Source organism: Theropithecus gelada, chromosome X, assembly GCF_003255815.1.
Source record: "Theropithecus gelada isolate Dixy chromosome X, Tgel_1.0, whole genome shotgun sequence".
NCBI lineage: Eukaryota > Metazoa > Chordata > Mammalia > Primates > Cercopithecidae > Theropithecus > Theropithecus gelada.
The window spans coordinates 35525114-35551344 of record NC_037689.1 but is presented as its reverse complement, the minus strand read 5'-3'; the positions used below and the strand labels follow the sequence as shown (position 1 = coordinate 35551344).

The following is a 26231-nucleotide window of genomic DNA, read 5'->3' as shown; positions in this document are numbered from 1 at the left end:
TGCAACCTCCGCCTCCCAGGCTAAAGTGATTCTCATGCCTCAGCCTCCCGAGTAGCTAGGATTATAGGTGTGCACCACCATGCCTGGCTAATTTTTTTATTTTTATTTATTTTTTGTAGAGACAGGGTTTTGCCATGTTGCCCAGGCTAGTCTTGAACTCTTGGACTCAAGTGATCCACCCGCCTTGGCTTCCCAAAGTGCTGGGATTACAGGCGTGAGCCACTGCGCCTGGCCTAAGAGAGTAGGTCTTGAATGTTTTCACCACACACATACACACACACAGAGAAATAACTAGATGAGGCGATAGATGTTAATTAACTTGATCGTGATAATCATTTTACAATGTATACACATATCAAAACATCTCATTATACATGGTAAATATATACAATTTTAATTTATCAATTATACTTCAACAAAGCTGGATAAAAAAGATTGGAACAGGCTGGGCACAGTGGCTCACGCCTGTAATCCCAGGACTTTGGGAGGCCGAGGAGGGTGGATCATGAGGTCAGGAGTTCGAGACCAGTCTGGCCAACGTGGTGAAACCCCGTCTCTACTAAAAATACAAAAAATTAGCCAGGCTGTGGTGGTGTGCACCTGTAATCCCAGCTACTTGGGAGGCTGAGGCAGGAGAATCATGTGAACCCAGGAGGTGGAGGTTGCAGTGAGCTGAGACCATGCCATTGCACTCCAGCCTGGGCAACAGCGTGAGACTCCATCTTGAAAAAAAAAAAAAAGATTGGAACAGACAAAATGCATCCTTATGGTTTATAATTATTTTGTACTCTTAGATGAGGTATTGAAAGTCTGCTAAACCTCAAACTTTGTTTTGTTTTGTTTTTTAGAGACAGGGTCTCGCTCTGTTGCCCAGGCTCAAGTACAATGACACCGTCATAACTCACTGCAGCCTCTGCCTCCCAGGCTCAAGCGTTCCTCTCACCACAGCCTCCCAAGTAGCTAGGACTACAGGAGTGCACCACCATGCCTGGCTAACTTTTTTGTTTTTGCAGAGACAGGGTCTCAATCTATGTTGCCCAGGCTGTTCTTGAACTCTTGGGCTCAAGTGATCCTCCCGCCTCAGCCTCTCAAAGTGTTGGGATTACAGGCATGAGCCATTGCATCTGGCCCCTCAGTCAAATTTTAAAAATCAGTTGGAAATATGATTTTATTGATAGTTTAAAATCAAATTATTAGAAGATTGTATCTACTGTGGAGTAAGGTATACCTGTGTTTTCCTCATAAAAGTAATTCTTGCTCATTATAGAAGTCCAGGAAAACACAACAAGATATAAAAATAAAACTAACAATTCCATTAATCTCACATCCCAGAGACAAACCCTGTTAATATTTTGGTAGAAGTGAATATATGGATATATTAGTTAGGGTTGGGTTGCTGTTATAACAAATAAGTCCCAAAATACATAATGGCTTAAACATAACAGCAGTTTATTTCTGGGTCACAAACATGTCCAAGTCAGTTACAAATTGTCAGTGTGTGGAGGAGGACGGAGGCAGTGATTCAGTGACCTAGGCTGATAAGACAATTTCAACTTCAACCCATGGCTTCCAAAAGCACCCTAGGGGTCAACATCACATTCCTGCTGGGAGAAGAGGAAAGCATGTAGAAGCAATATGTTTAAGGTTTTAGGGATAAGCTCGGAAGTGGTGGACCTCACCTCTGACCTCTTTGGCTAGAACTCAATCAGGTAGACCCATTTAACTGTTAAGGAGTTAAGGAAAAATGGAATCTGGCTGTGTGGCCAGATAGGAAAAAAATGTCGAAAAAGTAATAGTCCCTACCACAGTGTATTTTCTTTGTGTTTTTCAATACACACACACACACAAACACACACATACGTATATACTAACACGACTAGGATTATGTTGTATATTCAGCTTTTTATTTGGCTTTTAAAACATCTCTGAGCATTTTTCCACATAATTCTTTGCAAACAAGGCTACATGATATCCGATCATACAGATCAGGGTTTCTCAACCTCGGCACTATTGACATCTGGGGCCAGATCATTCTTTGTTGTGGGGAGGGGAGCTGTCCTCTGCACTGTGGGACATTGAGCTGCATCCCTGACCCCTACCCACTGGATGCCAGTAAGCCCCCGACCCTATCCCCAGTTGTGACAACCAAAACTCTCTCCAGACACTGCTAAATGTCTCCTGGGGGGCGAAATTGCTCCCAGTCAAGAACCCCTAAACTAGGTCGACAATCATTTATATAACTAATTCCCTTCTGTTGAGCAACTGTTGCTTTTTTTTTTTTTTTGGTTTTGTTTTGTTGATTTTTTGCTATTACATCTCACTCTGCAATAAACCTCCTTTCACATTAATTTTGACCAAAACAGTTGTTATTTACTTAGGAGAGAGTCCCAGAAGAGGGATTATTAGGTCAGAGGCTGTGAATATTTTTAATTCTCTTGGTAGTACAGCCAAATGGCTTTCCAGAAAAGCTTGACCAATTGACTCACCCACCTGCAGTGTAGTCTTGCTTTAATTTTTAAAGACTTCAGTTTCTTGAGAAAAATGGTTTATTATTTTAAGATAGCATTTCTTTGAATGATAGATAGTGAAGTGGAATATACTAACTAGCCATTATCTGCATTTTTCTATAGTAGCCTTCGCTAATTTCCCAAATGCTATTTTTTTTTCATATGGGTTTCAGGGACAATTGCTTGTTGAAATCAATCCATGACACTTACAAAGTGAGGAAAATTTTCTATTAAAATGTGGCTTTCCCCTGACATTGTATACACAATTGTTAGAACTCAGTTTTTTATCACAGCATCTATTGTGGCTAGCTCTAATATTTACACAGCTGTTCTTTCTTTTCTTTGGTGGGGGGGCGGGGAGGAACCTAAGACTTCTAGGGAATGACAGAAAGTAGACCAAAGAGTTTACTTTCATCTCAGTACACAAAACCTTACAGTTCTTCTTTCCAGAGAGGGTCATTAAGGTCATGTCTTGCCAAAGTACTATTTCAGATGGTCATGCCCGAGTTCCCTTCTGTTGTTTTCAGGGTCTCCTAGGAACCCCTCAAGATGTAGGAACCGACCAAACTCACCCTTCCCTCAACTAGGACTTAGCATGAATAGCATGAATTCCTCATTGCTCTCACCCAGTCCACCTTTGTCTTTCTCCCCCTTACAGGCAGCCTCAGTTATTGTTGGATTCCTACATACACTTGCACTCAGGAATGGCGCAAATGGATTACTTTCTCTTAACAGGACAACAAGTTACACCTATGAGCTCCCTGCTGTTTTATTACTGCATGAAGATTGGTTAGAAATGACTATTCCTGTGGGATTGTGAAAATGAGCCACTGATCCGCCTAGCACAAATCTCTGTCCTTTCATGTAAAATATTATTAGGCTTTCTAGAGCTCTGCCTTGATAAAATCTTTCCTAATCCAATAAATTTCAAAAGATGAAATGTTTGCCTCCTCCACCCTTTCTCAGTCCTGAAGCCTCTCTTTTGACTTAAATGTCCCTTAAGTGTACTATCTATTGTCACTGTTTATGTAACCCTCTGTTCAAATAACATGATGTATTTTCAGAACGATAAAAGAACACAACAAAAAATATCAGGGAGGAATATCAGGCTCAGAAATGTCACAGAAAGCGTTAGTCCTACAAAAACTGCAAGGGTCTCACGACTTCTGATTCCTTTGGAGACAGGAAAATTCTTCTCTAAGGAGACAGAAGTAATTTAAGCCCTGGACACTGTTAAACCATTTAATTCACTTAAAGGCTCAAGCGCGAGGCCTGAGCAGTGGGAGAAATGGTTGACTGGAGCGAGTCTGCAAAGTCTCCAAGAGCCTTCCAGGGGTGGACTTCCAGGCATCAAAAGGGATGATAACGGACACCAGCAAATCTGGCACCACTCTAGATTGGAGGGTGCTACCTGTGTCTGTCATTAGCCACCTACAAGTTACTTATGTCAATGTTTCGCAACCTTGGATGTACATTGGAATCACCTGGGAAGCTTTCAAAGAACAGATGCCTGGGTCCCACCCGCATAGGCCATATGAAATCCGGTTTCCAGAAGCTCCCCAGCCGATTTCTCCTCTGCAGCCAGGGTTGAGACCCACTGAATTAAGTAACGACTCGTATTTGAACAAAAGGAACTGAGACTGTGGATTGAGGCAACGCTGTTAAGTACTAAGTGTCCTTGGTCCAGTGTCCCGGGCCTCAGTTTCTTCATCTATATAATGGGTGTGGCTAAGACCTCAAAGCCCCCCGCCCCCCACACCCTCCCCCGGCCATAATAGTTTTCATCTGGGACGCGGATGGCCGCCTCCGCGATCCTAGAAGCCCACTCCCCTCTCTACCCATCCCCCTCACTGGCTTTTCGGGTTCCCGCGCCCCTCGGCGCTCGCCCGGGGGTCCCAGAGGAAGCCGCGGGCTTTGCCTGCAGACTCCGCGCTCCCGCTGCCCCCAATCGGGCTCTAGCTCCGGGCGCACAAAGCCCCCGGCGCTGACGTCAGGGCCCCTCTCCGCGCGGCCGGCCCCCAGTGCAGGCGGAGCCGCGCCGCGCTCCCACCCCGGCCGGGAGGTAGGAGCCAGCGGCCAGCCCCGCGCAGCGCAGCCCGCAGGAGCCCGGTCAGCGCACGTGCCCGCCAGACCTGCAAACTTGTGCCACCGGCTCTGCCCGTCCCCGGGGAGCCCGAACGCCCGCAGCCCGCACCCCTCCCGCCCGTCTCCAGCCATGGGTAAGCGAGCGCGCTGGCTCCGCGCCACGGCCACGGTCTCGCGCCCCCGCCCCGGGAGGGCGCGCCCTTCCGAGGGTCCCGCCCCTCCCCCGCTCAGGTGGCGCCTCCTCGGTCACCTCCGCGACAAAGCCGGGACGCTGGAGGTGGGAGGGGCGCGGCGCAGGTGTCCGGAACGGCCAGGTGCGCCTCCCTGTTGTATCCTAGGGTGGGTCCCCGCTCCGGCTGCGCCCAGGCTGCACCCCGCACGTGCAGCTCGCGGGAGCCTAAGAGCGGGGTCCCCGGGAGGAGTTGCAGAGAGAACAGACGGCGCGTCCCGGGCTCGTGCTTTATTTTAAGGGGCCGGTAGAGAGTAGCTTCTTGCCTGTTTCCCGGGACGCTCTCCCTGTCGCCCGAGCTCCCAGTCCAGTCTTGCCGCGCCCAGCCCCGCCGTGGTTCTGTTCTCCTTAAGCCCGCGCGAAACAAACACCAGGTTCCCCAAGCCTGGGGTCTTCCGGGAGCTCATTTCGAAACCTTGACCCTTGAAACCAGGAAAGTGGTTTCAAGAGAGGGACAGGATGGGACGGAGGCTGAGTCTCTCCTCTTTGTCCCTTGTTCCAACTATCAAAATGCGGCCCGGGCGCAGGTGGAGACGGTATGCTGAGCGGGTTCCAATGCAACGGGGGAACGGCTAGCAACGGCAAAAGGCTCCGCTCCGGAGGGTGAAAATCTGAAATCTTCAACCTGGCCCAAGGCTGGTGTAAGGCGGCTGTAGGATTCTTTTTGTCATTTCCTAACACCCTGAAATGCTGCCGTCAGCAACATGTCGTTAAGTGGAGACTCTGTATGGGGAGGAAAACTCGTAAGGAGTGCTGTGGAAATCAACCTCATTCCGCAGAACTCCTGGAAACGTGTGACAGCTGTGCTTGGGAAAGGGTTTTTCTCTTCCTGCTCCGTTATCTTTCTCTAGTGACAGACTCCAGCCACAAGCCATAAACACTGTGAAGAGCATTCCTAACGAGGACGTCAGTGGGTTTAACCATTGTGGGTTAATGGTGAGGGCTTGGAAATTGCTTGCCCGCTCCTCCCCTCCCCCTAATCATTTATCCCCGTCTTTCACATTATCTCTGCTATTAATTGTGTGTGTGTGGGGGGCCGATAATTTTGTACTGATTAAAATTTTGGTGAGAAGTAAGGGGGGCACTTTTTTGCATTTCAAAGGAAGCTCGTTTACATTTTTAAAAAATTTACTAGGTGATCAAAATATGAAAGGAGGTAAGGCCCACCAAATCCAACAGGAAAATTTCTTTCTAAAAAGTTAGGCAAGAACTAGCATAAGATTCTTCTAGAAAGGGCAGAACTGAGTGGTCTGTAACTCCAGTTTCTACTTCTCTTAATGTCCCCCATGTGAGCAGTCACACCATTCAACCTCCGTTTTAAATGAGACTCATACACAAAATGAGGCTCGGAGGATGACTGCTACTCAGCCTGTGATCACTTTGGTGATAATTGCCACCAAAGATGTTGCAGTTACGAACACGTGTGGTATTGAGGAAAGCATCAACTACTTTTTCTGAAATCGTTATTTATTTTAATTTAACGCTAGGCGTTTGGATTTGTACGTGGAATTTGAGTGTGGAATTATCACACGGGGACCTTCTTCAGAATAACTTTCACAATACTTTGGACTGATTTAGGGGTAGGGTGGGCTTCATTTTCAAATAGGTGTGGAAGTTGGGTGAAGTTCTCATGAAGCAAAGGCCAGAGCCAGAGACCTGATCTTAAGGAAGTACTTTGTGTTTTGGACAATTGTTGGCTCCACACTTCAATTGCCAATTTATGTTAATTTGTGCATACTTCACTGGTTCTGGCAGTATCCTTGGTTTTGGTTTTAGTTTTTACATTAAAAAGACAGTTCCCTTCATATAAAAAAGGAAACATACTGATTTCCTTTGGTAGACTGTTAGTAAATACACCACAGGGCCATGAACTGGTTTTATTTTTCCAGATGTATTTGATTACCGTACATCCTCTTATGAATGTTTTAATTGAAATGATTTAACGTTGGGAAAATTCTGACCATTGGCCCATTAAGTCGGGACTTTGGTTCTTAATACAATTAGTTCCTTAACCTGGATCAGTTAATTTACTGGTAAAATAAATGAGGTTTGTAGAAATAAAAGTCCCTTCAGACTCAAATTTTAAGGTATTTACAATCTTTAAACTAAAAATAAAATAATGAGTAGTGGTGGTATGTATAATTTCACTTTTCATTACATCTTGAAAGAAAACATGGGTTTTAATTGTTAAGCCAGTTTTTTTATAGCCTTAAGATATAATTCACATATCATACAATTCACACATTTAAGTATACAAGTCTTTAGTATATTCAGATTTGTGCAGCCATCGCTACTATCTAATGTTAGAACATTGTCATCAACCCCAAAAAGAAATCTTGTACCCATTTAGCAGTCACTCCTTATTCTCTTCTCCCCCCAGCCCCTGGCAACCACTAACCTTTCTGTCTCTATGGATTTGTGTCTTCTGGAGGGTTCAGGTAAATGGAATGAGCCAACTGATGTTTGAAGTGTATTTGACTGTTCAGTAACTTTGGTTGTTTTGCACAATGAGATGTTGCTGTATTGTGTATGCAGTATGCTACCTAAATGAGTGTGTTGAAACTAATTATTTCTCTGGCTGAAGGGTTCCATGTTTGGCTGCACATATTGTGAAGGTGAGTGAGTGTGCACACACACAACACATGGACACACACACACACACACACCCTTCAGTGTTAACTCTGGTTTTATCTGATAGGAACTTGCATTGCCCAACAGAATTTTGATTCTGTTAACCTTGTTCATAGGCCTGAAGACATAGCAACTAAGTGAATTCCATGTAATAACCTCTTATAAGGCATTTGTGGAATATCCATCCTGCTTTAATATGGCGTATGTATCCAGAGAGAAATGCTGATTTTGTTTCTTTGCCTATAATTTTATTTTTATTTATTTATCTTTTGGAGACAGGTTCTCACTCTGTCCATGCTGTACTGCAGTGGCCTGATGTAATAACTCACTGTGGCCTGGAACTCCTGGGCTCAAGCAGTCGTCCCACCTCAGCCTCCCAAGTAGCTGGGACTATAGGCACGTGTCACCGTGCCCAACTAAGCTTTACTTTTTTTTTTGTAGAGATAGGGTATTGCTATGGTGCCCAAGCTGGTCTCAAACTCCTGGCCTCAAGGGATCCTCCCTCCTCTGCTTCCCAAAGTGTTGGGATTACAGGCGTGAGCCACTGTGAGTGGCCAATTGCCTATAATTTTAAATGGAAACTATACAAAATGATCAGATACAACAAAATATTGAAATAATTGTTTTGACCCATTTTGTGGTAAGGAAGTTTTTATAAGGATTATATATTTAAATGCCAATAATTTCACTAAATAGCATTTTAAAAATTTTGGTCTAGAGCTGTTCTTTTTAATATGTGTACAGATCATCTAGCAATCTTGTGAAAAAAGCAGTGTCTGATTCAGTGGGCCTGGGTGGGGCCTGAGTTTCTGCATTTCTGACAAGATCCCAGGGGGTGCTCGTGCTCCTGGTTCCTGGAGCCAGGAAGCAAAGAAGGGCTGTTAAGCAGAGAAGCCCTGGTGCCTGCCCCAGCTTGCCCACTAGCTTGCTGTGTGATCTTGGGTAAATCATTTTCTCTTCTTAACTTTAGTTTACTATAAAATAAAAGAATTTGATGAAATTATTTGTTTGGGTCTTTACAGGTCAACCAGTATGTAATTTAGAAAAAAGAAATGAGAGAGTAATGTTATGCTTGAAAAACATGAGAAAACAGCTCCCTGATGGTCTAAACACTACTTGAATGCATGAAGCCCGCATCAGAAGTGTCATCTGTAGTTGGGTTAAATGCTGGCGTCTTCGATGTGCATGCTTCCAGTATGATTGACTCTTCTCTGAGGGAACTGGTGGAGGAAGCTATAATGTTCTCCCTCTTTAACACTTCCAGCTTTAGCTTCTCCTGACCTCTTCTCCTTGAATCCCTTTCTTCCCCGACATCCAGGCTCCAGCCACTCTCAGAGGCTGCACTCAGAAAGAAGCACGCTGAAGACCCATACATGCAATGCTTGGTTCTGGAAGCTTGCTCAGGAATTCAGATGCAGTGGGAGACACAAAGGAATGGAATCCTGATGAATAACTGGGCAGGAAGTAATCCCAGAATATGCTAGCTTCCCTCCCTCTGAGTCTAAAGATTTAGTAAGGAGCCCACCCTTGGATCTTGGAGAGAGCTCCCTTTTAATATCGGGACACAAACCGACATTTTAAGTAAACCTCATAGTCGAATACCACGGAGTACCGTTTGTGACAAACAAGAAATCATTAATTCTTTATTATGTTTTTGTTCTACCAAAAGCTGTTGACCATACCGCTTGGCTTCTCCAAGGGCTTCTTAGAAAACACTCTTATCGGCCGGGCGCGGTGGCTCAAGCCTGTAATCCCAGCACTTTGGGAGGCCGAGACGGGCGGATCACGAGGTCAGGAGATCGAGACCATCCTGGCGAACACGGTGAAACCCCGTCTCTACTAAAAAGTACAAAAAAAGTAGCTACTCGGGAGCCTGAGGCAGGAGAATGGCGTGAACCCGGGAGGCGGAGCTTGCAGTGAGCTGAGATCCGGCCACTGCACTCCAGCCTGGGCGACAGAGCGAGACTCCGTCTCAAAAAAAAAAAAAAAAAAAAAAAAAAAGAAGAAGAAAACACTCTTATCTGCTACATCCAGGACCAAGCACCTGGATGCTTTATTGAAAATGCCAAAGGGATGAATCATAAAAAGTACCACATGTATCCTAAACATTTTGTTTAAACATTAATTTGCTGATATTTTATTGTAGAGTCAAGCCCTTTGCTTTGAGTGCAAGGACCTGATTGGAGTTCCTAGAAGTCTTTCTTACGTAAATCACAGCCAAAATTCATTGGCTTCTGATTTTCAGCTTCAGATTCTTACATTAAAGTAGAATGAAAACTTAAAGGCATTGGGAACCAGTCTCTGGGCAGAATCCCTTTATATCACCTACCCCACTCCCCTTAAACCTCTAAATTTGCCCATACTTACTTTTGCAACTATTTTCTCAAGTGACTCATTTTTGTTAAGACTCTCCAAAGTAATCAACCTGGTTTTCAAAGAAAGGAAAAACTCTCTCTTTTGGCACTCATATTTTATTAGTTTATGTAATATCGAATTAGGTTTCATAATTCTAGTAACAAGTACAGCTGGCGTAAACAGGTTTGGGAACAAACACTACTGACTTAAGTACACTACTGGTGGGAGAAGCAGTACATAGATATATTGGAAAAGAGCCTAGAACCTAAGTTCTGGACAGTGATCAGTATGGTTTAGAAAAAGAATGGAGGATACGGGGTAGATGGGTGGGGTCCTTTAGGTAAACATTGGTAAGAGAGCATCTGGTATATTTTGAGCCATCATCATCCATTTAATAATTTTAACATGATGGCTGGCATGTTAGTGTTTTTAATATGCCTCTTTCTGTTCAAATACCAAATTTGTCAAGAGCAGAAATCGTTTTATTCATTGTTATACCCCGGTGTTCATTGGAATGATCGGCATATTGTAGGTGTTCCACAAATGTTTAAAAAATGAGGATTCGTATGCATTTTATTAAGGTCTATCAACATTAAAATGATAGATTTCAAGGTATTTAAATTAACATTTATGTACTGCAAACTCTGGTAAACTATGCTAAATTAAATAGGGTAAATTACATAAAATTATTGTTCTTTAATAATATTAATACTTTTATCACAGAATAACAATTTCAGAGCTTGAAGTTGCTATTTATAAGTAATTTGATTGCTGCCAGGCATACACAGACACAAAAACAATTGAAAGAGCAGTTTGGATGTTCTTTCATTGGCTTTTTTTGCCTTGAGCTTTGAGTTTTTTTTCTTCTGATGCTATAAAATACTTTACTTTCTCTGGTGAAAAGTACTTCCTTCTGGTCAGGTTTTTGAAGTTCTGGAAAGATTGGGGTGGAAGGCTTTGTTTCAGTGAAACTCATTATTGCCCTGATGATTAAAACTCAACGGCAGCTTTGTGTTTCCATCCTCGCCATGTGTATTAGGGTTAAACGAGTACCTACCACAATGTCATGCAACTAGCATGTGCCAGTCTCTAAGCCTTTGAATTCCTGTCACATGCCCATCACCATGGGGCTCTCGGGGGAATATTGGACAGCTGCTCACTCAGCAAGCATTCAGAGTCCTGTTCAGATGAGCCAAGTACTGTGCTAAGTTTTGAAGCGAAAAATAAGACTCTGTTCTCAAATAACCACAGTCATTTCTGAAAGGCAGATAAACAGCTATAATAAAAGTACAAGATCCTGTAGGAAAAAGATCTGTCTGAGGAAAAAAGGTGGAAGGTGGTATTTCAAACAGGGATTCCCTAGGGAGGAAGTTACTTTAGATCTGAGAGTCTTCAAAGATGAACAGGAAGATGGGGGTCAGGGTGTCCACGTGTGTGGGAGAGGATGTTCCAGGCCCTGGATACAAATGTGTAAAAGCAGGAGCCATGGCAGAGGCTGCTGTGTGGGTATGTTGAGTTGGGAATGGCCTCAATGTAGGGGAGTGGGGAGAGCTGAGGCCAGATTGTAAAGTACCAGGAAATAATTTGGTCATTACCCTGTTGGTCACAGAGAATCAGGAAGGGATTTTAAGCAGGCACATGGCAGCTGGAGGGAAATGATGGTCTCCCCAAGGGGATAAAAGAAACCCACTGAGAGAATCATTTGTGTCTAACTGTAAAATTCCAGATAAAAGTTTGGAAGGAGTTCTGATAAAGGTAAAACCTTGTGGCTTATATGAAGTTTCCAGTGGAGACTTAGATTTGAGGAGTGTTGAGAAAGGTGGAAGGGATTAGAATAACCCATGAAAGAGAGGCATGAGTGAGCAAGGTTTATTGGGGGAATTCTGAAGAAACTGGCCTGGCCATAGCAGAGAGTAGGTATGGGAGAGAGTAGGAAATACGATTTGGTCAGGGAACTGAAAGCCAGATGGGAGTAATGAGTTTTAGTTGATTACAAATGGATACATATAAATGATTCTTACAAAAATGTTTTAAATCTGGTCCATTGTCTAATCTCTCTTGAAAGAGAGAAGGAAGGGAAGTATTAGTTTTCTGGGATGGAATGATATTGGGTTGGTCTTTGGTGTGACTCCAGAGGGGTTGAGGATTGGAACAGAACCAACTTCCATGTCTGTTTACTCGATTATTAATTTTTTTTACTTTTTTTTGAGATGGAATCTCGCTGTGTCACCCAGGCTGGAGTGCAGTGACGTGATCTCGGCTCACTGCAAGCTCCACCTTCCGGGTTCATACCATTCTCCTGCCTCGGTCTCCCGAGTAGCTGGGACTACAGGCACCCACCACCACACCTGGCTAATTTTTTGTATTTTTAGTAGAGACAGGGTTTCACCATGTTCACCAGGATGGTCTCCATCTCCTAACCTTGTGATCCACCCGCCTCGGCCTCCTGAAGTGCTGGGATTACAGGCATGAGCCACTGTGCCTGGCCGGATTATTAATTTTAAAAGTGGGATTTGTTGTTGTTGTTGTTGTTTTGTTTTTGTTTTTATGAGACAGAGTCTAGATCTGTCACCCAGGCTGAAGTGCAATGGTGTGATCTCAGCTCACTGCAACCTTGGCCTCTTGGGTTCAAGCGATTCTCCTGTCTTAGCCTCCAAAGTAACTGGGATTACAGGTATGCACCACCATGCCTGGCTAATTTTTTGTATTTTTAGTAGAGACAGATTTCACCATGTTGGCCAGGCTAGTCTTGAGCTACTGACCTCAGGTGATCTGCCCGCCTCAGCCTCCCAAAGTGGTGGGATTACAGGTGTGAGCCACTGTGCCCAGCCATTTTTTTTTTTTCTTAAATATTTGCAAGAATTTACCAGTGAAGCCAGTTGGGTCTGGAGTTTTCTTTGTAGAAATGTTTAAGTTATGAAGTGTATTTCTTTAGCAGAGGAATAGTCAGACTTTCTCTTTGTTTCAATTTTGGTAAATTGTGGTTTTCAAGGGCTTTGTCCATTTTATCTAAGTTATTTGTTGGCATAAAGTTGTTCATAATATTTTGTATTATCTGTTTAATCCTGTTATCTATAGGATCTGTAGTGATGTTCCCTTGTTCATTTCTTTTTGTTTGTTTTTGTTTTTGTTTTTTTTGAGACGGAGTCTCACTCTGTCGCCCAGGCTGGAGTGCAGTGGCGCAATCTCGGCTCACTGCAAGCTCCACCTCCCTGGTTCACGCCATTCTCCTGCCTCAGTCTCCCGAGTAGCTGGGACTACAGGTGCCCACCACCATGCCTGGCTATTTTTTTTGTATTTTTAGTAGAGACGGGGTTTCACCATGTTAGCCAGGATGGTCTTAATCCCCTGACCTCATGATCCGCCCACCTCGGCCTCCCAAAGTGCTGGGATTATAGGTGTGAGCCACCGCGCCTGGCCTCCCTTGCTCATTTCTAGTGGTGTAGGTAATTGGTATTCTTATTATTTTTCTTGATCAATATTTCTAAAATTTATTTTAATAGCTTGATACTTACATGTAATAATTATATCTGATAGGTAAGTTGACCACTTAATGAAAAAAGAGTATGTTTTCTAGTAATCAAAAGTAGAATTTAAGTATCTAAAAATAAGAATTGCTTGCTTGGTTAGAAAAAAAATAAAATCTGCCAAAAGTATTTCAACCTGATCTTTGGAATTTTACTCTTAATGGCTGTATATAATTCGGTATATTTGAACTTGGTATAACAAGATCTATTATAAACAATCTTGAGTTCGAATAGATCTTGAGTTGAGTTTAGTATTTGCTTGGGTATTTATTTGTTTAGTTTTTGTAGGACTGTTAAATTCTATTTTCTTCTTTGGACCAACTGGAGGTAGATACTAAAATAAAAGAAGTCCTTTTATCTTCACTTTTAAGTATACTTCTAGAGCAGGGTTTCTCAAACTCAGCACTATTGACATTTTGGGCTGGATGATTCTTTGTTGGGGGAGTATGAGGGCTGTCCTGTGCATTGTAGAGTGTTTTGCAGCATCTGTGTTCTCTATATACTACATGTTGTAACAGTCCTCTAGTTGTAACAACCAAAAATGTCTCCAGACATTGCCACATAACCCAGGGAGGGAGGAGGGGAGCACCATATTGAGAACCACTACTTAAAGGGTAAGAGGGATTGAAAACCTTTTGTTTCTCACAATATCATAAAATCTGAGTAGTAGCGTTGTTGAGAACTTGGTTGAGCACATCTACAGAATGGGAGGATTTCTCGTTTAAAAGGTTTTTCCTTCCAAAAGGAATGCTTGATTTTTTTTTTTTTAGTTGAAGGAAGTTTTATTTATTTATTTTATCTTTTTCTTACATCATCAGAGAATCTGGAGATATAATGGGGAGCTTTGCAGACCACCTAAGTCATTCTTCCTTGGAGTAAAATCATGTCTAAACCATCTCAATAATGAGGCCAACCTTCTGGGGAAATAGTGTGCCTGGCTTTCCTTGGTAACTTGTTCTAATGATTAGTGCACCTTATCTCTGAAAGGACTGAATCTGTGAAGATCCTTTGCTTACTAAAATAGTTTTCATCATCTTTTGTTCTCCTCATTAAGTGGAAAGACATGAAGGATCTAGTGACATCCTTAGTTACCTTGATGGCCTTTCCAAATTTAGAATTCATCTTCTTAGCTGTAATCAAATCTACCCAGATTAAGCCTTTAAGGCATCCTTCCTGCACGTTCCGTCCTTAGTCATGTCTTCATTACGTTTGTTCATGTGTTTGAGAGATGCAGGAGTTGGAAGAGAAAGGACTGATTTCCCCCTTGTTTAGAGATCTGTTTTCTATAGCCATTGATCTCTCTGCCATTCCTACATCCCAGCCCCCACAACCTAGACTCCTCCCTGCAAATGGAGACCATAAGTCAGTGTTTTCTGAGACATCTGACCATACTTGCAAAATAGTTCCAGCGTAAAAAGAACAAGAACATTGGAAGTGAGGGTCAGAAGGAGCCTAGAAAATCTGCTATATTGTATGTGCATTGGGTCACTGTTTTAGATTTAGAAATGTTTCACAATGTCTTCCTGAAAAGAATGTTTAAATGGTGCATTTTAAGATGGGCGCTCAGATTCAGGCATCTGTTCCTTCACATAATGGGCAAAGAATGGAGATTTAATTAGCAATGTAAGTCAAGCTCTTAAGATAACTTGATTTGATGCAGTACTTTATATTTTCGTTTTTGTTTTCTCATTTGACATATTCTGACAGTTTCCATGGTAATTAAAAAGAATTTGGGACCTTAAAGGGATTAATTTCCATCCTATGAATTATTACCATTTTGCAAAGCCATTGTACCAGTTTACTAAAAACTGTTTTGAGCTCTATTATATGATGTCACAAATATTTTTAGATGTTTTGTAAGCGGCACAAATATTATAAAATCATTAAAAATTGTTATTGAAGTATAATATGTATACACGAAAAGTGGGTGAATCATGTGTACAGCTTAATGAGTTTTTATAAATGTAACCAGCAGTTAGATTAATAAACAGAACATTACCAGCCCCTTAGAAGCCTCCTCAAGCTGCCTTACAGATATACCCGATGAAGTCTAATCACCCCTAGTTTCTGTCAGCAGAGCTTTGCACTTTATATAAATGGAATAATACAGTATGAACTCTCATGTCTGGTGTGTCTTGCTCAACATTTGATAACATTATTTTGAAACAGAAGGATGTTTTCTGTCTGGAAAAGAGATCCGCTTCTAAACCATTATGGTTTAAAAGCATTTATTAAATGCCTTCATGTGTAAAACCGTACTAGGGAGTACACATATCATTGTTTCCTACCCTCTAAAGCATTGACATAGCAGCTGTGAGAAGGACTTTGAAGATCCTTTATGAAAGATGAGATAGATACATGAAAACCTGTATACAACTGGAGAGATTACAAAGATAAAGTGTCCCCATTATCTCCTTCAGAAATGGAAAGTACATTTTGAGGAGTTGTGAATGAAGACAAAGCTGTAGGTGTTGCATATCTATTCAGGATTTGATCAACGTGAATGCTTGCTAACTTCAGGGCTTAAGGATGTAATAGATGTTGAGGCCTGCCTCCTTCCAATTAGTTTCCTGTAGAAGGTGAAATTTTAGGAATTATTTGAATTATCAGTAGTTAGTGAATCTTTGGCTAGTGGATATTCCAAATGGAGTAGAGGTGTGGACAAAGGACCAAAGGCCTGGGATGATTTCTGGTTTTCATCCTGAAAATGGAACTACGTAGGAAATTGTGGTTTGCCAGTTGACTTTTCTTCTCATTTGTTTGGACTTAACACAATAATACTTTGCCTGTGTTCTTTCAGTGAGGAACTTTGTTATCTTCTTAACCAGAGTAAATGATGCAGTCAGCAAAATGAATGCTTTGTCACCACACGGAACTAGCTTTAAATCGTGTGGTGTTACCACTGCTTGTCAAGTAGTGGTATCAGTTTATACTCCCACCAGGAGTGAATGAGCATTCTAGCTTCTCTGTATTTTTACCAGCATTTGATATTGTCACGTTGTTTATTTTTTCAAATATCTGATAGGTATGAAGTGATATTTCATTGTTTTTTTTTATGTTGAATTTCTCTAGAGAGGTTGAAAGTTTTGTGTAGGTTATTGGCCCTTTGGGTTTTCTCTTCCATTTAGATCCTTATTTGTATTTGTCTTGATTTGTAGTAGTTCTTTATGACTTCTGTATACTAATCCTTAGTTAAAATGTGTTTTCAATATCATCTTCCTCTCTATGGCTTATCTTTTAACTTTGTTGAATACATCTTTTGTTGTACTAAATCTTTTTTATTATAATAAAGTCCTAATTATCAGTCTTTTCCTTTAATTTTTTATGACTCGTGCTTTTTATCTTTGCCTTGTTTCAAAATTGTTTCCCCAAAGTCATGAAAATGTTCTTCTAATCGTCAGTATTTTCTAAAAGAAAGTTTTTCTAAAATCAGGCTTTTCACTTTTCAGTCTTTATTCCATTGGGATTCTATTTTTTGGTATAGTTTTAGATAGAAAGATATTTTTAAAAATTGTTTATTTCCTATACAGAAATACCATGCACTTAATAATTCACTTTTTCCCCCCGATAATATCTATATCTGTACTTCTCTACTATATGTGTGAGTACATCTATGGACTTCATTCTGTTCCTTGATCTGTTTTGGCATCTTTGAGATATTGTTACACTGTCTTCATTACTATAGATTTAGAATAAACCTGGCTATCTCTTAGGAGAAATTTTCTCCTTTTGCTCGTCTTTAAAAGTATCTGACCTATTCTTGATCCTTTGCTTTTGGAATCAGCTTTTCATGCTCCACAAACATCCCTGTCAGGATTTTGAGTGGAGTTGCAGTGAATTTATAGAAGAATTCTTTTTTTTTTTTTTTTTTTTTTTTTGAGACGGAGTCTTACTCTGTTGCCCAGGCTGGAGTGCAGTGGCGCGATCTCGGCTAACTGCAAGCTCTGCCTCCCGGGTTCACGCCATTCTCCTGCCTCAGCCTCTGGAGTAGCTGGGACTACAGGTGCCCGCCACCAAGCCTGGCTAACTTTTTTGTATTTTTAGTAGAGATGGGGTTTCATCGTGTTAGCTAGGATGGTCTCAATTTCCTGACCTCGTGATCTGCCCGCCTTGGCCTCCCAAGGTGCTGGGATTACAGGCGTGAGCCACAGCGCCTGGCCAGAATAATTTCATGACAGTCAATGTATTTACTATGTTAAGTCTTTCATTTGTGTATATGGTATGTCTCTTCAAACATTTAGATTTTCTTTTGTACCCCAAGATAATGTTTTTGCATACCTTTAAAAATTGTATTTCAAGGTCCCTCATAGTTTTTGTGGCATTTTTTAAAGGTAAAATGTAAGGTAATCCCAGTGCTTTGGGAGGCCAAGGCAGGAGGATCACTTGGGGCCAGGAGTTTGAGCAACATAGCGAGACCCCATCTCTACAGAGAGAGAGAGAGAGAAAAAAAAAAAGCCAGATATGGTGGCGCCTGCCTATAGTTCCAGCTACTTGGGAAATAGAGGTGGGAGGATTGCTTGAGCTGAGGACTTTGAGGTTACAGTGAACTATGAACATGCTGCTGCACTCCAGCCTGGGTGACAGAATGACACTGTTTCTAAAAAATAAAGTAAAACAATTAGGGTTAAATCTAATTCCATGCAATGCCGTGGTTCCCTTCCATAGACCTGTGACTTCTGAAAGTCCAGCTGGATGGACAAACTTGTTCAGATTAGCATAGAAACTGTGAAGGGAAGCTGATTCTGAGTTATCACATACCAGCCTGATCATAAGAGCTGTATATGGTAGCTCTGTGACTATGTCCCAGAACCTGCAGAGTAGCAAACGTATAGGATGCATTATGTGCTTATGCATCCTTTGAATAGAATTTCATCTTTTCCTGGAAGAGAACAGAATCCACCATCACTGAGGGAAAACTCAGTTTCTAAGCTGAGTTTTAGCTGCTTGCTTGTGCTATATTTTCCAACTAGTAGTATTTTCATGAAAGATATTGATTTCATTGTCACATTGATGCAGAATGAGAAGTCAAATCAGTTCTACTAATTCAAGAATAAAATCTGTTTGCCAATGGAAGACAAAGCTAGTGGGTAACATGCCAAAATTAATTTTGCTTACCTGATATTTTCTCCAAGAGCGGGGAGCCCACGAGTCCTGGGAGTCATATATTGAATGTTAAAACTTCCAAACAGTGATAGAGTTCACAATTTAGCTAAGAAGGGACCTCATCAAAGTCCACAGGAGTCCTGAAGATGGGATCCTGTTGTTTAGGTATTTATGCAGAATACAAGAAAAGAGGAAATAGAATTTGAGTTAGATATTAGAATATTCTTCCATTGAAGGTGGTTGTGGTCGGGCATGGTGGCTCACTCCTAATCCCAGCACTTTGAGAGGCTGAGGTGGGAGGATCGCTTGAGCCTAGCAGTTTGAGACCAGCCTAGGAAACATGGTGAGGCCCTGTTTCTATTAAACTAATTTAAAAAATTAGCCTGGCTGCTGATACGCAACCTTTAGTCCCAGTTACTCAGGAGGCTGAGGTGAGAGGATTGCTTGAGCCTAGTAGATCAAGGCTGCAGTGAGCCATGGCTGCGCCACTGCGCTCTAGTGTGGGTGACAGAGTGAGACCTAGTCTCAAAAAATAAAAATAAAAAATAAAGGATCAGTTTTATCCATTCACCAAATACTTATTAGACTGAGTGCTAAGCTTGTAATAGAAGGATGATTAAGTCATGATTTTTCACACCTGGTGAGTGATTTGGTCCCATGCGGGTGAATTAAGGTTATGTGCAGATGAGTCTGCTGTGTAGCAGTTGTACTCCGTATTGGCTAGTGATGACGTGTAACAGTTTCTGCCCTCAAGGCATTCTGTCTTCAGTGAGGATAGTCAGCAAAGTAACACCTGCCATGATCCCATGTGGAAAATGTTATGGATAAAACATAGGTGGAGGACCCACAATGCCACTCAGTGGAGGTAAAATGCCTGGGAGGAGCCTTGGAGGCTGAACTGAAGCGAAATGAGATATTTTTACTTAAACCAACCTTTACCATATCATAACATAAGAGAATAAAAATCCTTAATATGTTAAAATACAGATTTCTTCTATAAGAAAAATATGACCCGATGTGCACCATTACAGAGACCAAGTTTACATTCAAGATGCAAATTCTTGGTTGAAAGAGAAAGAAAAAAGGCCAGGTTTTATTATCTTAGAGTGATGCAGCTAAAGTAACCCAGGGAAGATTTAATTGGAACTCTTCTGTTCAAGCGTTACTTCCATGTTTGGAGATGTTATTCATGATAATGAAATTTCCTTGGTCGATTCAAGATTACCTAGTTTCCCTAAAACATTTAATGGAAAACTTCTCCTGGCATATTTTACATAGCTGCTAACCCTGCAAAGAAGAGGCCAGCACTTGGGCTGTAGCAAGAGCTTGATTTATTCCGGAAAGCAGTTTATTCAGCCGTCAAATGAGATTATATGTGTGGCTGTTAGCCATCACTTCACAGAAATATTCTTATTCCTCAACAAGGCCTCAAACTTTTATTTATTTAAGGGCAACAGAAATCACAAATGTAAATTCTCCTAAAACATCTCTTTGGAAATGCAATTTTTCACAGGGTGCTGCCATTCCCTGGCTGCTGCTGATGGCTACAACCAAACTGGACTGCCGGACATTTTCCACATGTCACCTGCTGTCCCTGGGCATCGATATCCCCCACTAGCCAGCACACTTAGGTACACTTAGGTTTTTGTTTTTTGTTTTTTTTTTCTGAGACAGAGTTTCACTCTTGTTGTCCAAGCTGGAGTGCAATGGCGCGATCTCAGCTTATTGCAACCTCTGCCTCCTGGGTTCAAGCTATTCTCCTGCCTCAGCCTCCCAAGTAGCTAAGATTACAGGTGTGCACCACCACACCAGGCTGATTTTTTGTATTTTTAGTAGAAATGGGGCTTCACTATGTTAGCCAGGCTAGTCTTGAATTCCTGACCTCATGTGATCCGCCTGCCTTGGCCTCCCAAAGTGCTGGGATTACAGGTGTGAGCCACCACGCCCGGCCAGGTACACTTAGGTTTGTGTAATCCTGAAAGGCCTCAGGCATAAAAATCCCTTTTTAAAATTAACTTCTTTTGTCATATGTTTCTGTCTTGGGAGTGGTCTCTCATTGTAGAACTCTAGAGTTTAAAATTGAAGTCTAAATTTGGATGTGAAATTGAAATTTCTTTTTATTTTTTATCGTATTTTAGCATTTAGGGATTTGAGTAAAAGTGGTGGTATTTCTACTCTGTGATTGAATTGCAGTTTCCTCAGCCCAACATGACAACTGACATATTGTTAAAAAGAAAAACTCATACGTGAAGTAGCTGTGACATAGAGTGGGCTGTTGATTTGAAAAGTCAACCTGGTTGGAGGCTTGAAGACGTTGGACTTTCTGCCTGGCAGTCTCTGCCTCATGTACCTACAGGTAATGTTTGGAAAGTCAAGGACTGGGGATAAATTGAGACTTCAGATTCCTTAAGAAGCAACAGTGAGGTTCTTTTTGCCTCAAGAAGAGTTTGTCAGACTCATGGTTCTCAACTAGGGTAGATTCTGTCCCCCTCAAGGGACAGTTGGCAATGTCTGGAGATCTTGTTGGTTGTTACAGATTCGGAGAGTGGAGAGATGCTCCTGGCATCTAGTGGGTGGAGGCCAGGGTAGCTGCTAACCCTCCTATAGTGCACAGGACAGCCTCTCCTCAACAAAGAGTTATCAGACCTCAAATGTCAAGAGTGCTGAGGTTAAGAAACACTAAGGTAGACTGAGCTTTTGAAGTGAGGTAGGAAGCAGGACTCGACTCCAGAGACAGGCTCAGACACTGGACCAAATCGAGGACTAGGTAAAACAGGGCCAGGGTGGAAGCAGCTTTCTGTAAGACATGCCCACTAGTGTGCCATGTCAGCTTACCATTGCCATGGCAACACCTGGGCATTACCTCCCCTTTACATAGCAATGACCTAAAAGGTATTACCCCTTCCCTAGAAATTTCTGCATGAAATACCCCTTAACCTCCATAGTATTAAAAGTGGGTATAGGCCGGGCGCAGTGGCTCAGCACTTTGGGAGGCGAGGCGGGTGGATCACGAGGTCAGGAGTTTGAGACCAGCCTGACCAACACAACGAAACCCCGTCTCTACTAAGAATACAAAAATTAACTGGGCATGGTGGCACGTGCCTGTAATCCCAGCTACTTAGAAGGCTGAGGCAGGAGAATTGCTGCTTGAACTTGGGAGGCAGAGGTTGCAGTGAGCTGAGATTGCGCCATGACACTCCAGCCTGGGCGACAGAGTGAGACTCTGTCTTTAAAAAAAAAAAAAAAAAAAGTGGATATAAATGTGATTGCAAAACTGCTCTGAGCTGCTACTCTCTGGCTATGGGGTAGCCTTGCTGTACAGGAGCAGTCGCAGAGCTGTAACATCTCCTCTTCGATAAACTGTTTTTTCCTCTACCTCTGGCTAGCCCTTGAACTCTTCCCTCGGCAAAGCCAAGAACCCCTGTGGGCTAAGCCCCGCTCTTCTACTTAAGTTGTGTAAGACCATCATTGCAAACCTTTAAAACATATAACCTGTAGGAAGGTTTGGGATTTGTGCTAGAATAGGGCAAAAAATTCTAGACAGCAAATAAAGAGACCTAGGTATAGATAGGAGTTGCCCAGTTCAGAAGGTGCTTTCTGAAGGGCATCTTTCAGGACAAAACTTTTCCTGATGCAGACAAACGTAGTCCTGGTTTTCATTCATTGCTGTTGCTGATGTGGACTTGCTTGTGTAAGTCAGTTGATATTCATTAAACTCTTACAAGGTATTCTTTATGATAATTAAACATAAATGATGATAGCATATATGATATAAAACTGAATTGTAATTAGCTTTGGAAAATAGTACTTGAAAGTTTCTATTTAAGCCTCTTTCTAGCAAACTCTCGAATATTCATGTAACTAAAGAAGACAGCATAAAACATTGAAGTGAACTATTTTTTTCAGTTACCCATTAATTTCAAGCAATAGGTTTAATCTTTTTATTTTCTTCTAAGAGCTGCTAATGAATAGTACAATGGCTGGTTTACATATCATGTTTCCCTGGCTTTCCTAATCCTTGGTGAAGATGTTAGGTTCAGATGTATGAAATAGACAATATTTGACCCCTTGCAGTGTACAAATACGGCATTTTCATGTGGTTCTGTCTAATAGAAGGTAGTGATCTAAATACACCCTCACCACCCCTACCAGGGCCATTTCCAGCCTGATACTGAAGTAGAACAAATGAGTTGCCTGTTTTTCTTTTCTTTTCTTTTCTTTTTGAGACAGAGTCTTACTCTGTTGCCCAGGCTGGAGTGCAGTGGCCCGATCTTGGCTCACTGCAACCTCCGCCTCCTGAGTTCAAGTGATTCTCCTGCCTCAGCCTCCCAAGTAGCTAGCTGGGATTATAGGTGTGTGCCAGCATGCCTGGCTAGTTTTGTATTTTTGGTAGAGATGGGGTTTCTCCATGTTGGCCGGGCTGGTCTCGAACTCCTGAACTCAAGTGGTGCACCTGCCTCGTCCTCCCAAAGTGCTGGGATTACAGGCTTGAGCATCTGTGCCTGGCCTCTTTTTCTTCTGAAACTTTGCAGATGTAACTATAGGCTCATTCTGACCAGTCTTCAAAGGACTCTGGCTTTAGGTTTCTCTGTCCCTAGACCTGGGGTTTCTCTCAATAATACTTAAGAGCCAGAGGATGCTGTCCTTCAACAGCTCCTTTGGAGAAGCAAAGACCCATCCCCCAGTTTCTCTCCTCTGTAAGTATTGATTTCTGTGTGTTCTCTTTTCTGCAGGCTTATGGTATTCCTGTTTGGGTAATTGTTAAGGATGACATGGGAGAAATTCTCTGGTTATGTTCAGTCTGTCATTTAATTTATATTTAATAAATGCTTCTCAGTAACTAAATATAGGTGTATAAAATTGATTGTAATAGATATTTGCAGGGAAGTTTTCACTCATATATTTAGTTGAAGTCAGTAAAGATGTCATTTCCAGATAATTATTCAATGTCAGATGCTTATGTTTATACAGTTTACTTATTCTTAAATATATTTGGATCTCTGTCTTACTATAAATTTTCAGTTGGTGCATCTTTAACATCTTTGTGAGAAAAATTCAATATAATCTCACATACTACAGGTTGTTTGAAAGTCTCATTTTTTCATTATTTATGTAAAACTGTTAAACATTCATGAACATTATTTAAAATAAAAATGTTGGTCTTTGAGGGTGAAATTAAGAATGTAGAAATGCATACCTTGGTTTCCCAGAATTGAGTTCATCCTAATATGAAACAGCAAGAAATCAGAACCCTGTTTATTATAGTCTTATCTTTATATTTGAAAGCAGGTGTGTGTTCTTGAAAATATTAAACAAAAGTCATAGAGCTACATATTGACCAGTCATGAAACTCTCTTCTTCCTACCTTCCACCACACCTCCAGACTGTTTGCCTAATCCCTCTTTGTGATGTCTATTGTGCTGGTATAACAATATTTGAAATCTCTGATGAAAACTTTGGCCTCAATTGACCCTTCCCTAAAGTTGAAGAGTGGTTAGGTGATTTCTCCAAATAAGGAAATGAAGGGAGTTAAGAAGGTAAGTGATACAGTTTGGATGTGTATCCCCGCCCAAATCTCATATGGAAATATAATCCCCAGCATTGGCGATGCTGCCTGGTGGAAGGATTGTGGGAGTGGATTTGTCATAAATGGTTTAGCAACATCTACCTTGGTACTGTCCTCCCGATAGTGAGTTCTCATGAGCTCTGATCTTTTGAAAGTGTTTGGCACCTCTCCACTTTCTCTCTGGCTCCTGCTCTGGCAGTGTGACATGCCTGCTTCCCCTTTGTCTTCTGCCATGATTGTAAGTTTCCCAAGGCCTCCCCAGAAGCCAAGCAGATGCCAGCATCATGCTTTCTGTACAGCCTGCAGAACCATAAGCCAATTAAACATCTTTTTAAAATAAATTACCCAATCTTGGGTATTTCTTTACAGCAGTGTGAGAATGGGCTAATACAATAAGTGAGAAGGAAAGGAAAATTTGCCCAACTGTGTATCATCTTTCCCAGGTAATTGGGAGTTTTCTGTGCTTCCATTCCCATGAGGAAATGTCTCTATAAATGCTACAGAAAAGATCTACTCTTTTGTGATTGTCATAGTCAGCTACAGTGATGCCTTAGGAAAAAGAAGACTGCCACAGCTGAAGCCCAAGCTCTTAATGGCCAAGGTAGTTATTTGCTGTGGTGGTGCTGCTTTTGTTGATACCATCAAAGGCATTATTTGAGGCATAGCTTGCTTTCCTAGCCAGCTTCCCAACTTTCATTGTGCACGTTCATTGCCCAAATGCAATTGCAAGTGCAGAGGCTACGGTGATGAATAAGACAGTCCTTATCCTTGAGGAAGAGCCCACAGTGTGGTGGGCAGAGAAATTATAAGGGTTATAAGCAAAACAATAGCAATTTTTGTTGTGCTCAAAAATGCATTTTCTTCTGGTGACAGGATAGTCCTAATACTGGTCTGCATTTCTACCACATATGAATATGTAACATGCATTTCTCTCTTCTTTTACATAGTAGCTGGCTATCTTAATGACTGTATTAACAATTTTCGGATTTTAGTTATATCTAAATGTTGCTACTTTTGCAAGTGAACATCCTGCTGAAACGTATTCAGTTGGGAAGAATCTGGCCTTTTTGAAAGGGCATTTTCTGAATATAGCAAATTACCATTGATAGTTTAATGCAATTAGGAAAATGGAAGTGAATGGCAATAAAACTGATTAAAACCATGAGTTGTGTCATAGAATAAACCATAAATGATATCAGTAACTATAATGCCATAATGAGACACTGTCATTACTTGGTACTTCCTTCTTCAGAAGCCTGGTAACACCATCACAGGAGCCTGAAAATGGATTAAGTCGCTGTTCGAATGCGGACATATTCTAGTCTCACATATTTTAGTCTCAGATATGATGCTTCATTTAATTATGTCTATACATTTATTACCTACAGACATTATCTTTAGGGTCAAGGAGACAAGGTATATGTTATTGTTCCTATGGTAACTTTGTACTTAAAATGGCAGGCTGCACTTGATTTAAAAATATCTACAGTTTGATTGCTGTAAAAACCTCTGTTCATAATTTGCTCACGTCCAGTGACTCACTCCTCATTTAACTGGCATTTCAGCAAATGACTTGATCACATAAATTGTTTGGAGAACTAACAGAAGGTTATTGCTCTAACGTACTAAAGATATTTTAGATTTCTATCATTTAAGATTTTGGATATTTAAAAAATAGTTTACATGTGTTTTTGCCAGGTTAAGAGTGAAATAACCTTAGTGGAATCTTTTCTTTTTTTTTTTTTTTTTTTTTTTTTTTAGGCCGAGTCTCGCTCTGTCACCCAGGCTGGAGTGCAGTGGCCGGATCTCAGCTCACTGCAAGCTCCGCCTCCCGGGTTCCCGCCATTCTCCTGCCTCAGCCTCCCGAGTAGCTGGGACTACAGGCGCCCGCCACCTCGCCCGGCTAGTTTTTTGTATTTTTTTAGTAGAGACGGGGTTTCATTGTGTTAGCCAGGATGGTCTCGATCTCCTGACCTCGTGATCCGCCCGTCTCGGCCTCCCAAAGTGCTGGGATTACAAGCTTGAGCCACCGCGCCCGGCCCGAATCTTTTCTTTTTGAGACAGGATCTCATTCTGTTGCCCAGGCTGGAGTGCAGTAGCAGTGATTATGCCTCATTGCAGCCTCGGCCTCCTGGACTCCAGCGATTCCCCCACCTCAGTCTCCCAACTAGCTGGAACCACAGTTGTGCACTACCACGCCTGGCTGTTTCTTGAAGAGATGGGGTTTT

General features: G+C 41.8%; 1 protein-coding gene across 3 annotated transcripts in view; it reads left to right on the top strand.

The window, feature by feature from the left end:
* The first annotated feature begins 4420 nt into the window (after positions 1-4420).
* GPM6B (glycoprotein M6B) overlaps positions 4421-26231 on the top strand; it is a 170223-nt gene continuing 148412 nt past the window's right edge. For 2 of the 3 annotated variants that reach the window (XM_025371619.1, XM_025371621.1), the window contains exon 1: positions 4421-4726. In XM_025371619.1, the coding sequence (XP_025227404.1) occupies positions 4723-4726 (4 nt within the window). In that variant the 5' untranslated portion in view covers positions 4421-4722. The remainder of the gene's footprint in view (positions 4727-26231) is intronic. The other variant, XM_025371615.1, reaches the window with a different exon arrangement.